The 14,508-nt window shown below is 40.1% G+C and overlaps 1 protein-coding gene across 4 annotated transcripts in view; it reads right to left on the minus strand.

Annotated features, from left to right (window-relative positions):
• LYST (lysosomal trafficking regulator) overlaps positions 1-14,508 on the minus strand; it is a 178,005-nt gene that overhangs the window by 30,224 nt on the left and 133,273 nt on the right. For all 4 annotated transcript variants that reach the window (XM_046026228.1, XM_046026230.1, XM_046026227.1 and 1 more), the window contains 5 exons: positions 13,414-13,658; positions 9,367-9,433; positions 6,809-6,965; positions 3,747-3,887; positions 897-1,114 (listed from right to left, as the gene is read on the minus strand). In XM_046026228.1, coding sequence (XP_045882184.1) covers positions 897-1,114; positions 3,747-3,887; positions 6,809-6,965; positions 9,367-9,433; positions 13,414-13,658 — 828 coding nt within the window. The remainder of the gene's footprint in view (positions 1-896; positions 1,115-3,746; positions 3,888-6,808; positions 6,966-9,366; positions 9,434-13,413; positions 13,659-14,508) is intronic.

The raw sequence follows: 14,508 nt of genomic DNA on the forward strand, positions 1-14,508 counted from the left end.
GGGGCTTGATCCCAGGACCCTGGGATCATGACCTGAGCCGAAGGCAGACGCTTAAGTACTGAGCCACCCAGGTGCCCCAGATTTCTTTCTTTCTTTCTTTCTTTTTTTTTTTTTAAAGATAGCCTATCTAACAACATCAAAAAGTACATGTGAAAGTGTAACAATTCTACTTCTAAGAATTTACATTGTGCCAAAAAGAGTTAAGGTGGCGGGCCTGAACTGCTTTCCTTGGAAGGGCCTGCTTGCATGGTTGGCCCTTGGCTGGTAGATGGCAATGTGGATTTCAGGAGAGTTCCCACCATTTCCTAAGTGGGTAAGAGTGGCTTACTGTGTCTAAACTGTTTGTACAAACAGTGTGGCTTATACTGAACGCCTTTTCTCCTTCTGGAGTCCTGGGATTTCAGTACATGTAAGAGAGAGAGTGTTTCCACGACCTCCCTTAGTAAAAACCCTGGGCTCTGAGTCTCTAATGAGCTGCCTGGCTTGACCACATCATACATGTTGCTGGAGGAAATAAGCATGTTCTTTGTGATTTACTGGGAGAAGACTCTTGGAAACTTGTGCTTAGGGTCCTCCAGCTTTGTCCTATACATCTTTTCCTTTTGATGATTTTGTATTGGACCCATCACTGTCATAAACCTTCTGTAAGTACGACTATTTGCCGAGTCTTGAAGTCTTCATTTAGCCTGGGCAAGGTCTTGAGGAACCCCCAGTGGATGGCATCTTAGTTATTTTTAAAGAGGTGAAATATAAAACCTGAAAAGTCTTGGGCAGCAATTTAAGCTGTCGCCAATTCTCTTTGATAACTTGGGTTTTTTAAAGAAATAGCCCAACAGCTAACCTTTTATTCCAGTTTTGCCTTATATAAATGCATATTTTTTAAAAGAGTCACTTACAGCAGGATGAAAAACGTTGATGGCTTGAACAGAAGCCTTCCCTTTTTGCTTATACCCGAATACCAAGTCAATCCACTGACAGATGTTCTGGGACACGTAGTCAGACTCTAGAGCCTGTCGATGAATGAGGATAAAAAGACGAGGATCGTTACGTGCCCAAGGAGGGAGGTTGACGTGATTAACCCGTTCACCGTTCTGACGCACACCAAAATCAAAACCTAAAAGAGAAGATTAATATTAATGCTTATCTCCCCAAAGCACACCTCATTTGGCCCACTGAGCAGGTCTTAAGAGTTCCCCAAAACAGATATTATGTGCTATAACCAGGGAAAGCAGAGGCAAAGAGGAGAGTGACATCATTGTTCATCTCCTTACCTACATACACACTGACAGAAGTACACGGGTTAATGCTATCCTTCTTAAACTTGAGATCTTTCAACTTCATCGTTCTACCACTTTATATCATATTGAAAAAACAGCAGAAAATCACTGCCATATAATTTCAATATTATCAGAACTTCGAATCTAGTAAAGTAGTTAAATATCTATTCTATTCAATTATAAACTTGATTACAAAATCAAACTAAGGTGTTAATATCACAATAAATTTAAGACTATATTTAGTAAATATTAGCATTCTGTAGCTTAAATAAATCCAATTAATGCAAAGTATACACATCCTAAATGAACTATTAACTTTATGGTAAGTCAAGAGGTCTGTCCTAACATCATTTCCACTAAGTATTTCTATGGACAACAAATTTATCCCAACACATTGAATTAGAGGGTTCTTTTGTGATCTAAATAAGCTGTTCTCTAATTTTTTCATTTGTCTGCTAGTGTAAACAAAAATCTCAGAAGTGTTTGTTTAAAAAAAAAAAAAAACTGTCCTAAAAGAAATGTTACAGAGATGTTTTTGTGCTACCTTTTATGGGCAGAAAATGTGAACAGCATAACAGAATAAAAATTTAAAAGGCTCTCTTAAAAGCTGATTATACTCCATATAAAATTAAGTTGCTGTCTGCCTCCTTCTAGATCTTGTGAAAACAGTTAAAGGATATTTGCTAATTCTGGAAGTATTCTGAAAGGATATGATGTGAAACATAAAGCAAGGGCTTATGTAAATGAACACGGAGTGAGCGTGGGGGTCATCTCCAGAAGCTCAGCTCATCCTACAGGCAGCTGCAGAGTGATTTAAGACGGACTGGCCCAGAACCCCCAGAGCTCTCTTCGAGCAGCAGGGATCTACTGATGGAACTTCTAAGGGCTGAGCTGGGGAGGGGCTGAGCAGCAGGGGGTCTGTATAAACTCAAATCATTCTCAACTGTCAGATGCTCTGCGGGCATATCACGGGTGGGCACTCTTCACACACAGCAGCTGACTAGAGGACTAATCAAAGGCTTAATGGAATGCCGACAGCAAATGACATGATGTACATGATAGCAAACAGTGTTTTCCAAAAATAGCTATAACAACCGTTGCTGTGCTGCATGCTTTTCTGGAATCTCGCTACTCCCCCATCAAGTAGCAAAGTTTATGCTCCTTCCTTCTGAATGTGGGCAAGGCACTTGTGACCAGAATGCAGCAGGTGTGCCACTCTGTGACCGCCAAGGCGAGGTTTGTAGAGGCCGTGCAGCTTCTGCCCATTTCTCTCTTGGGACACTCGCCTTTCGAAGCCCCAGTTGCCGAGGAGAATGTCCAAGGCCTCCACGCCATGAGGAAACCCAAACTCGTCCACGTGGAGAGACCACACGGAAAACCATGGACACTACATGAGAGAGATGCCTGCCAGCCCCCAGCTGCTCTGATCCCGACTGGTCCAGCTCCAGCTAATCCGAATGCACACCCTGAGCCCAAACCACTGAAGGCTCGGGGCGGAGCTGCTCTTGAATTTCTGACCTACAAAACCTGTAATGATAATCAATTTCTTGTTGCTTTGAGGCACTAAGTGTTGGAGGTATTTGTTATGCAGCCAGAGATAACAGAAACATACATAGAAGAAACCATGGACAGAGAAAACAAGCATAGACTGAAACGAGTCCCAAGCCAAAAGCCACCAGGCAGATACTCCAAAGCACTGGCGCCGACGGCCCACTGAGGCGGTTCTCATCTGGGCAACACCGTGAACTGAGCTCCGGGTGAGAGCCACCTGGATTTATTAACGGTTCTCCAAACAGCTCCAGAGAGGCCAGTTAGCATAGAATAAAATTCTAAAGCAATTTTCCCAACACTAACTTCTCTAAAGATATAGTTATCAATTGCATATATTCCTAAAGGTCACATAAAAATATAAAATTAAGCAATGTAGCAAAATGACCCACAAACATCTCTCAAAGGGATACCTGATCTTCTACTAAAAAATAGGTAAGGTTGGCCCAGACTGTTGGTCATTGGCATTATGGAAAACTGGATTTTATCCTCTACTACCCCTTTTTGGTATTAGAAGATTCTGGCTTGGGTGTTTTATTTCTAAGTTGGTCACTCCGCATAAGTCATTGAGGTTTTGGTTAACTTACATTGTGCTTTCAATAAATTCATGACTTATTTTTTTAATGAGCATATGATAACCTTTGCAATCAAGAAGAAAAGCATTTCTGTAACAAAACTAAAGTACATTTTACAGATACCTTTAATAGGTAAAAGTTACCAATTTCCCACACATATTTAGTCCTATAAAATAGTTACAATCTTCATGCTTACTTGGAAATAAAATGATAGATACACTTGATAAATAAAGGTAATTCTCTTATTGGGGAACTCAAATTATAGGACTTAAAAAAGCTACTCTTATTTTTAGAAAAGTATAAAATAAGTACAGAATTATAAATCAGAAATGATGTACTGTTATACCTTCACGGTTGACTAAGAACTCTGGAAGATAAAAAAACTCTGGGATCAGTTCTTTGACATCAGTCATGGATTCAAAAGATGAAAGGCGCCAAGTTGTATTTGTAGAATGAAAAGTTCTGTCTGGAATGTCAAAACTTTGATCTATAAAGAAAGACAAACAATGCAATTAAGACACAAAGACCTTATTCTGTTTAAAGACTGTTATAATTAGTTTACCTCTGCTACTTTGAAAAGATTAAAATGATGTTCATTTTGGTTTTCAGTTTTAAAGAGGTTATTCCTGTTCTTGAAAATAAATATTTTTATGCATTATTTGAGACCATATTGTAGTATTGTTAGTCTGTATTATATCTTCCTGGTACATAGAAATGGATGAATTTATATCACTTTTTTGTTTAATGACTGCTATCTGTCTACCCAAGCAGAATTCAAGTCCCGTAACAGCAGGGACCTTGGGTATCACCCACAATGAGCACATACTAGGTACTTGATAATGACTTATTTACTGAATGAGTGAATAGTATAGAAGGAAAACTGAAGTGCAAGTGGGTAAAACAGTTTTTTTCCCCATCCGAAAGCAAAATTATTCCTTCACCTTTAAAAATTAAGACTACTTTTTTCTTTTCTTGGCCAGGGGAGCACTGCTTTTTAGATGTAACTGAACTAAAGAATGAAGTACAATTTCCTATAAATGAAAAAACTAAACACAGTCACTCCTCTGTTAAATTTTTCTGCTGTAGACTAATAATTAAGAACTGAGTTTTGACCGGTCTCTTTCCTGTCAACAGTTAGCAGAACATGAAATGGTATCCAGAGGCCAGCCCCTGAGAACACCAGTGGTATATATCGTACTATCTAAAACTCCTTTGAAGTTGCTGAAATTTTGTACTTATCTTTTCATTTAGAGACTGTCACAGACTAATCTCAGCATCAAGCAAGGCACAATTTTAAAAAGATAGGCTAAATTTCTTCCCCTAGTCTGTGCTACCCTGTCCAGCAAAATTTTCTATTATTTTCATTACTTTCTCATCTATTTTGTGGAGTCAGTTAGCTCAGAGGAAAAGTAACCAGTCTAAATGGCATCTAGAAAAAGCAATTCTGTACGGCTATGGCAGATTCATAGTATCTAGAATAGATACTAAGGAACTGTGGCATGAAAGAAGCACACTGCGGGTTCTGTTCACACTGTCAAATTCTGCATTGTTTCTTAACATAAAAAAAACTATTCTACAAATTCCTATAATCTAGAATGTGCGTGTACTAAATGAGGGGTTCTGAAGCTAGTACTTCTGTCCCCAAGCGACATTTAGCAATGCCTAGAGATATTTTTGGTTCTCACAACGGAACTGGTGGGGGAATGCCACCAGCATCAAGTGGGTAGAAGCCAGGGATGCTGCAAAAACAGCCTAGACTGCACAGGACAGCCTTCACAACAAAGAGGATGCGCCTCAAAAGGACTACAAGGGCCAAGATGAGAAGCCCAGGTCCAGGACCCGAGTCTAGAGATAAATTCAAAAGCCAACATAGATCACTTCTAGCTAATCAGATGAAGCTGACAGGACTGCAGTAGCCTCTGGTAGTTTTTGTTTTTAAATCGTGCTTAAATACACCGTGCAGAAAACTAGCATAATAGCAATATATATTTAAAAATTAAGAAATTTTAGCTGATGGGGAGTTTTATATTAATAGATTCTTGAGCTACATGAAATCATGCCCCCCTGTGGAGGGCAGAAAGAGTTCTGTTACCCGCTGCCGCAGGCCCAAACCACGTGTGAAGTAGTCTTTTTTATTCTGAGTGCCACTTTTTAACAAGGGCGTTTGCAAACCAGAACATGTCTAGAAGAATGATCGGAACAGTGACAGGTCTGGAAACCAGAACAAACAAGGATGGCTTCCGCGCTGGTTTTTAAAACTCTTCAGTAAGTACAGAACAGTCTTATTTATATTTTGGATTCCTTGCAGCAGCTGGGATACGACCCTGAATGTAGGAGGCTCTCAACCTGATGTCAAATTAACTAAGAATAATTAGCTCGGGGATAAACAAGACTGAAAGGGAAAAAGGGAACAGGGCAAGAGTCTTCAAATATTTGAACAGCTGTCATGTGGAACATTTGTTCCGTGTACTTACAGAAGCACAAATAGAAGAAAGCCCCTTCTACAGACCAAGCAGAGACAACGCAAAATTCATTCCTCCAAGAGGTGGTATGTGAGTAAAAATATATAAAGAAGTTCAAGCAGGGTTGAGTAAATGAATGGATAATGACCTCACAAAGGATTCTGAGTGCCATGAGGAAAAACTACAGAGTTCATACCACAGTCCTCATTAGAAACTGGGAGGAGAGAATGTCCCCATTTGCACACACATCGGTAAATTCACCTCCAAGTAATCTTCCGGCCTGCCAGCTGCCACTTGAAACACTGAGGTAGAAGATTATTATCATTCTTCTCTTTTCTTTTCTTTTTTTTGAGAGACACAGAGAGGCTGAGCAGGGAGGAGAGGCGGAGCGAGAGGAAGAAAGAGAATCTTAAGACGGCTCCACGTTGGGGGCTTGATCTCATGGGGCTGAGATCATGACTTGAGCCGAAATCAAGAGCCGGACACTCAAGTGAACGAGCCACCCAGGTGCCCCAGAGGCAGAAGTTCATTAACTAGACAGTTACTACGGTGAAGGTGGAAGTGTGGCTCTCTTCTTGACTACTTACAATAAATGACGGTAACATAGTCCCCCTAGAAGTAACTGTTAAATTGAACATCTTTAAAAAGTAAATTGCATACATTTGATAAGGATAAAGTTTGTGTGAATTACATCCTAATTTTTAAAAAGTGAATTGTATTTTTATAAACATACATGTCTAATCTGCAGCTAAAACTCAACATACTAGCAAGATAATCTGGTTCACTATAAATTTTTTGAAAAGAATTTTATTGAAGGAATAAATAGAATTATTTTTCCTGTGGTTTGGTTAGTCTCAATACAGTCTCAGGAAGTATGTCAAGTTTTTTTTTTTATCCCCCTAATGGCCCAATAAGATATTTTAGGTAGTTATAAAATAATTCTTACCTTGATAGGCTAAAAACATTTTTGTGAACGGAGGCATCCTGACCAGGAAGTGTAGCACGGTGCCACTGTTGGAGTAGTGGGAGCCGTAGTGGTAGGGCTGCACGGGGGGCATGGGGTCATCCTCCCGGGCCCCTTTGCGGTACTCCTCCTCCAAGTACTGAAGGGAACAGGCAATCAGACAGTGTTCAGGAGAGAGTGCTCCAGGTATCACTAGTTTTCTTTCCATCTTCTCTACTACTCCCTCTTTCAAAAAATCATAATTTTATCTTATTTTTTTATTTTGAGGGAGAAGGAGCACACGTGGGGGTGGGGGATGGGGTGCAGAGAGAAAGAGGAAATCCCAAGCAGGCTCCACACTTAGCACAGAGCCTAACACAAGGCTCGATCTCATGACCCCGAGCATGATGACCTGAGCCGAAATCAAGACCTGGATCATACCGACTGAACCACCCTGGTGCCCCATCCTACCCCTTTGACACCGTTTTCTATGGCTTGCCCTGCCACCTGTGTTTGGACCGCAACCATCTTTAGTGTCTCCTCCTCAGTGCCCTGCTGAGGCCTGGCTCCTCAAGAAGCATGTCACAGTCCGCACCTCTGCTCTCTCATTCCATCACAGGAAATTCACCTGCTCTGTACCCTGCCTCCCAGCACTGTAGCTCCCAACATGGCCTATCATGTGTAAGCTGATCCAGCGCTCGATAAAGGAGAGCTACTACTGTCACTAGAGACATCTGCATTTTATTTTTATTTTTTTTAAATTTTTTATTTATTTCTTATTTTTTTATAAACATATAATGTATTATTAGCCCCAGGGGTACAGGTCTGTGTATCGCCAGGTTTACACACTTCATAGCACTCACCATAGTACATACCCTCCCCAATGTCCATAACACCCCTCCCCCTCTCCGAACCCCCCCCTCCCCCAGCAACCCTCAGTTTTTGTGAGATTAAGAGTCACTTATGGTTTGTCTCCCTCCCAATCCCATCTTGTTTCATTTATTCTTCTCCTATCCCCCTAACCTCCCATGTTGCATCTCCACTTCCTCATATCAGGGAGATCATATGATAGTTGTCTTTCTCCGATTGACTTATTTCACTAAGCATGATAACCTCTAGTTCCATCCATGTCATCGCAAATGGCAAGATTTCATTTCTTTTGATGGCTGCATAGTATTCCATTGTATATATATACCACATCTTCTTTATCCATTCATCTGTTGATGGACATCTAGGTTCTTTCCACAGTTTGGCTATTGTGGACATTGCTGCTATAAACATTTGGGTGCACATGCCCCTTTGGATCACTACGTTTGTATCCTTAGGGTAAATATTTTCTATTTTCTACATTTTGAGGAACCTCCATGCTGTTTTCCAGAGTGGTTGCACCAGCTTGCATTCCCACCAACAGTGTAGGAGGGTTCCCCTTTCTCCGCATCCTCGCCAGCATCTGTCATTTCCTGACTTGTTAATTTTAGCCATTCTGACTGGTGTGAGGTGATATCTCATTGTGGTTTTGATTTGTATTTCCCTGATGCCGAGTGATGTGGAGCACTTTTTCATGTAGAGAATCTGCATTTTAAAAGTGAGTCTCAAGATACAATGCTATGTTCTTTAAAGAAACTCTCTAGTGTGGCAAAGCAATAGCAGTGGAAAAACTGTGCCACATTACTAAGGTTCTTAGGTATTAAGGCAACATTTTATGACTGTTTTGCAATGTAGTTTCACTGAGATAAAAACAAATACAGTGATTTCTCATGACTCCTGTCTTCCCATCATGACATAGGAAGCTCAACCAAATATTTAATATCTGTCACTCATCTCCCATAACTTCTGTCTGGCTCTGATAACAAAGTCAGGCGATAGTGAATTTCTGGAGTCACTTCTCCTTGATTCCATAGCACTGCCCCACTTTCGACTGCAGAAGAATCAAGGAGTGACCGTTTTAAGACACTTGGAGAGGTCTTTCTGGAACTGTGCTACAAAACATGTGAATGCAAGAAAACTGCTTCGGCTACTCTTACTTTGATACTGCTGTGAAGAATGCAGCATGTGGCTAATGAGTTTTTTAAAAATTTCCAACAGAATTCCATTAATATTAATTTCTCAGAAATAGATAAATTATACTTTTAAACTTCAAAATCTGGTAAATTTCTGCTAATAAACTAATGCATAATTTGCTGAATATGAATAATAAAGAATTATGGTACATTATAAATAGACCGATATTGTTCTATAAATAACACTAGGGGATACAAATAGCAGGATCCTGAAAATCTGTGATTTTTTAAAAAAGGAATATAATTATTTATATATGAACGTAACAATGGATTATTAGCTTCCAATTTATGCCACAACAAGTGTATTTCTTTTTCTGGGAAAAGTGTTTTCAGAGAACTGAGATAGACAACAATACCTAAAATCATATAATGATTTCCAGTTGTTTGTCACTCGAAGCACAAGAAGGTAAAAACAGAAAAGTCAAAATTAGGTAAAACACAAGTCTGCAGAATAAAACTTGAGCTCTCATGTATCAAAATATGAGGAAAAATGAAACCTACCTTGTAGGTGTCCACGTAACGATCTTCTTTTTCTTTATACTGCACGGCTATGGGCTTAGAGAGATTTCTACAAACGAAGAGAGGACAGAAAAAGATGAAGTCTTTTGATACTGTCAAGCTTAAGCTGCCTACATGCCTGCATCCTGTAAGTAAACCTGTGATCAGCAAACACTTGGCCCTTAGTTTTGGTGGTTACACATGTTGCTTTGCAAGATTATGACTGGATCAACTGGTAGACAGTGGGATTTTCCTAAACAGATCCATACCCACCCAGGAGTTCCTGGCTTACGAGTAACCTAGACAAGAAGGGCTGCTGGGGCCCCTGCTCTCTTCGCTTCCTCCATTTCCTCTAGAATCAGAACCGATGCTGCCCAGGGCAGCTGATTCCTGCTGAGCCCTGACATGCCTGTCCCCACTTTCCAGACCTACACCTGTCAGGCGGGGAAGATGGAAGGGCGATTTGGATGGAAATAGGACCATGAGGAGATGTTATAGAATTATTAGGTTATGTACTAAAAATTAATGAAATGACACTTAAGATTTTTTTTTTTTTTTAATTTTAAGCGGACCCCATGCCCAACATGGGGCTTGAACTCATGACCCTGAGAGTAAGAGTCACACACTCTACTGACTGAGTCAGCCAGGCACCCCAAAATGACACAAATTTTAAAATGACCAAGTGGAGACTAGGCGTGTGCGTCGTGAAATCCATGTTTTATTGTCTGACTCACAGATAGGGAGTGACATCTTCGTCCACACAGTACAGCTGTGTCTGTGCTGGTGTTCACACTCTGTCAGGGGCGCTAGAGAACACTGGGATGAATCCTCACTTTTCCAAGCCACAGAAGCAAGCAGCCTCCCTGTGTAGCACTTGGAAGAGCAAGAGGAAAAGATCCTCTGAGGCCGAAGCCTCCTGGGCTGAGGGGCCATCGGGGTAGCGTTGCGGGGCTGGGGGGGTGGGGGTGGGGGGTGGGCAGCCATCTGGAGTTCCAACCTCTGGCTCTGTAACTAGATCAACATCAAGATCTGCCCAAAGCTCAATGGATCAAACCAGGTCTGCTGAGCCAGAGAGTCATATGCCTATATCCTAGGGATACTGAAATTGGTGATAGTAAGCACTAATTTGGTTTCTGAGACCTTTCTATAATCTTAAAAAATTCATTAAAAAGTAAAAACAGTTTTATAGAATAGATACAAATTCACATCTCAAAATAGGAGAAATCATATTTAAGATCCAGGTATGAGTTTTTTTTTCTAAACAGTGTAAATAGGTTTTTTTTTAACATAAATAATACTGTTGCAGTTGAAAAATCAGAAATTCCTGATGAGCAGACACAAAAAAAACCCAAATCAGCTAAAATACCATTATTCACAGGTAAAACATTTTGGCATATACCTTTCCAGTTGTCTTTCTGGTTATCTGTATATGTACATTCATGTTTAAAAATAAAAATAACAGCCTTCCCCACCTACACTAAATATTTCTAAAATACCATTTTTAATGGCTGCAATGTAAAACAGTTAACTCAAACTTGGTGCTCGGCATTGAGGTCGTTTCTAAATTTTAGCCACTTAAAAAAATGATGTAAGGACTGTACATCCATATGGCCAAATTTTTGCACGCGGTGCCAGGCACTATTATCAGCAATGAACCAGACAGAGTTCTTGCCCTCATGAAACTTACTCCCAGTGGGAACCTTTCTGGTAAAGTACATATTCTTAAGTATTCCTAAAAAAAAAGTCCAAAAAGTTAAATTGCTAAAGCAGAGTATACATATTTGAGGAGTCCTTTGGCCATATATTGTCAAACTGCCTTCCAGAAAGATTGGATCTATTTATACCAGTAGTGCAAAAATGTCTGTCCATCAGCAGTGTCTAAAAATGTCTGGAAATAACATGCCACTTGCTATTTTTAAATTGACAAACATATTAAGCTGCATCTGATTTCTTAAAAACTGAGACTACGTCTCAGTAGTTAAAATATTCTAAAAAATATATTTTCTAATAAACCAAGTAGAATATTTGGAGTCAATTTTTCTTTAAATAACCTAAGAGAACTTTTTTTAAAAAAATTAAATAACCAGAATATTTCCTCATCAACCAGGGCTATGTGGTTACTCTAAAAGGCAATTCATTCAAGAAAGGCAGGATAAATGCTTAATTATTTCACTTTAATTGGCAAATGTCAAAGGTAAGAAACTGGTGCCCTAGTTATATCCAGTGGTGACCCAGTAAGTTTGTTTCTGGGGCCTTTAAAAAGCATCATTATTAACTTAAGTGTTTTTTTTTAATGTGTTTTAATCAATTGTAGTCATTATTTTTCCCAGTTCTGACTGTCCTATCTTTGGCAGTGTTAGCCACTTCAAGTTGGCTCCTGAGTCCGTTGTTATTTTTCTTTTTGGATGTGTTAAAAAAAAACACACACAATACAAAATTAATAATCATAACAATCCTCAAATAAACAGTTCAATAGTGTTGACCATATTTACACTGTTGCATGAAACATCTAAAACTTTTTCATCTTGTAAAACTCTACCCCCACTAAACAACTCCCCATTTCCCGCTCCCCTGTTCAACCTCGTCCCCTAGCAACCACCATTCCCCTCTCTGCCTCTAAGTCTAATGACCCTAGATAACTCACATAAGTGGAATGTCACAGTATCTGTTCTGCGGCTAGCATATTTCACTTAGCACAATGTTCCCAAGGTTCATCCATGTTATAGCGTATGACAGGACTTCCCTCCTTTTTAAGGCGGAATGATGTTCCATTGTATGTATGTACCACAAATTCCCCATCCATCCATCCACAGATAGACATGGGCTGCCTCCCCCAGCTGGCTGTTGTGACAATGTTGCAACAAACACAGGTATGTAAATATGGCCTCCACGTCCTTCTGACAAGATGATTAGTTTCCTTGCTTTCCTTTTTTTTTTTTTAAGATTTTATTTACTTGACAGATAGAGATCTCAAGTAGGTGGAGAGGAAGGCAGAGAGAGAGAGAGAGAGAGAGAGAGGAGGAAGCAGGCTTCCTGCTGAGCAGAGGGCCCGATGTGGGGCTCAATCCCAGGACCTTGGGACCATGACCTGAGCCGAATCAGAGGCTTTAACCCACTGAGCCACTCAGGCGCCCCTGTTTCCTTGCTTTCTGACAAAACAAATATACCAGGCTCATCTTGTATGTTTTCTTCTAAAAAATTTTAGAAGAAATGAGGTAATAGGAAATCACCATTTTGTGATCCCTAGTGAAATAAATAACCGACTTAAGAGATAGTCATCAATGACAGAAACAAATTCAGGGGAAGCCTGATACCATAGATCAATGTGAGCATCATCAGAGTGGACACCACGTGTCTCCTGAGTTGTTCAATATGAAGCTCACACCCCCTCTAAAGGATACCTGCCCGAAAAGGCTGACCCTCGGTCTAAGCGAGACTGCAGAACTAGTTTCCAGTCTCTAGGAAATACAGAGGCAGAAGAAAGAAGGTAATACTAACATGGGAATGGGGGATAGCCTACAAATAACTGACCTGCTCTTCACCAAGTCAATGTTAGGAAAAAAGGAAGAGGAAAATGCATACCAACAAACAACGGCTTGCTCTAGATGTATCTTCAGAAACAGAGCAACCAAAGGTGATACTGGGCCTGATACAAGCCAGTCAACTATAAAAAGACATCTTTCATAAATTGGGGGACACTGGAAAATGGGCTGGGTATTAGATGATACCATGAAATTATTGTTAATTTTCTTAGATATGATAGTGTCACTGTAACATAAGTAAGAAAATGTTCGATACTTTCTTAAGAGATGTGTGCTGAAGAACACAGGAATAATATAACAAAATGTCTGTGATTTGTCTTAAAAAGAAAAAAAGAAATGACACAAGTTTGGCAGAAAAATTCATAACTGTCAAGTTGAGGTTATGGACAGATTGGGGTTCATTGTATATTCCTTCTAGATTGGTGCATGGTTGAAAATCCCGATAGGTCTTTAACGAAATAAGGACAGCATATGGACAAAGCCAACAAGTGATACTGTTTTCAGTTACCTGTAAACTGAAGGATCATTGAGGTCAAGGGTCTCACTGACATAGTCAGCAAGTATGAACGGGAACACCGGATACTGCATGAGATCATTGAAGGATCGGCCGGCGTGTTTGTTTAAGTGAGTCAAATACTCAAAGTTAGTGATTTGTCCAGTATACCATAAATTTGTCAGAGCACTGATGTTGCCGTATTCCAGGAGATTAGGGAGGTTATTTGTTAGTATACTGTGGTACACGTCATCACGAACCTGCAAAGGAAGGAGAGAAAAAAAAAAACCCAGATATTCTTTTAGGTTACTGATACTTTTCTCCAAAGTCTCCATATTTTAGGCACATTAGTAACTTCAAGGCCACCGAGAAAATTCTTTTTTTTTTTTTTTTTTCCCCAGGGATATTCATTTTATTTATTTTTTCAGTGTAACAGTATTCATTCTTTTTGCACAACACCCAGTGCTCCATGCAAAACGTGCCCTCCCCATTACCCACCACCTGTTCCCCCAACCTCCCACCCCTGACCCTTCAAAACCCTCAGGTTGCCCCAACCTCCCACCCCTGACCCTTCAAAACCCTCAGGTTGTTTTTCAGAGTACATAGTCTCTTATGGTTCGCCTCCCCTCCCCAATGTCCATAGCCCGCTCCCCCTCTCCCAATCCCACCTCCCCCCAGCAACCCCCAGTTTGTTTTGTGAGCTTAAGAGTCATTTATGGTTTGTCTCCCTCCCAACGAGAAAATTCTTGTTGCCCAAATAACATCCACTGCTGGTGAACTGAGATTCAACTCCGGGGCTTCCTCCGAAGGCTGGACTCTTAAACGTTATGTTGTGTTGCCAGAGAAATCAGCTAATAAGGAGGTAAGAAAATGTCTGTATAGAAAAGTCACTTATATACAGATCCTGAAAAAAAATAAAGGATAAAGAAGAATCTTCATCTAAATAAATGCAACATGGTATTTAGAAAGAGCATGCTTGTCTTAATTAGACAGACATGGCCTTGTTTCCATCTTTTTTTTTTTTTTTTTTTATTTGGCAGAGAGAAATCACAACTAGGCAGAGAGGCAGGCAGAGAGAGAAGAGGAAGCAGGCTCCCTGCGGAGCAGAGA

The sequence above is a fragment of the Meles meles genome, chromosome 13 (assembly GCF_922984935.1).
Source record: "Meles meles chromosome 13, mMelMel3.1 paternal haplotype, whole genome shotgun sequence".
Taxonomy (NCBI): Eukaryota; Metazoa; Chordata; class Mammalia; order Carnivora; family Mustelidae; genus Meles; species Meles meles.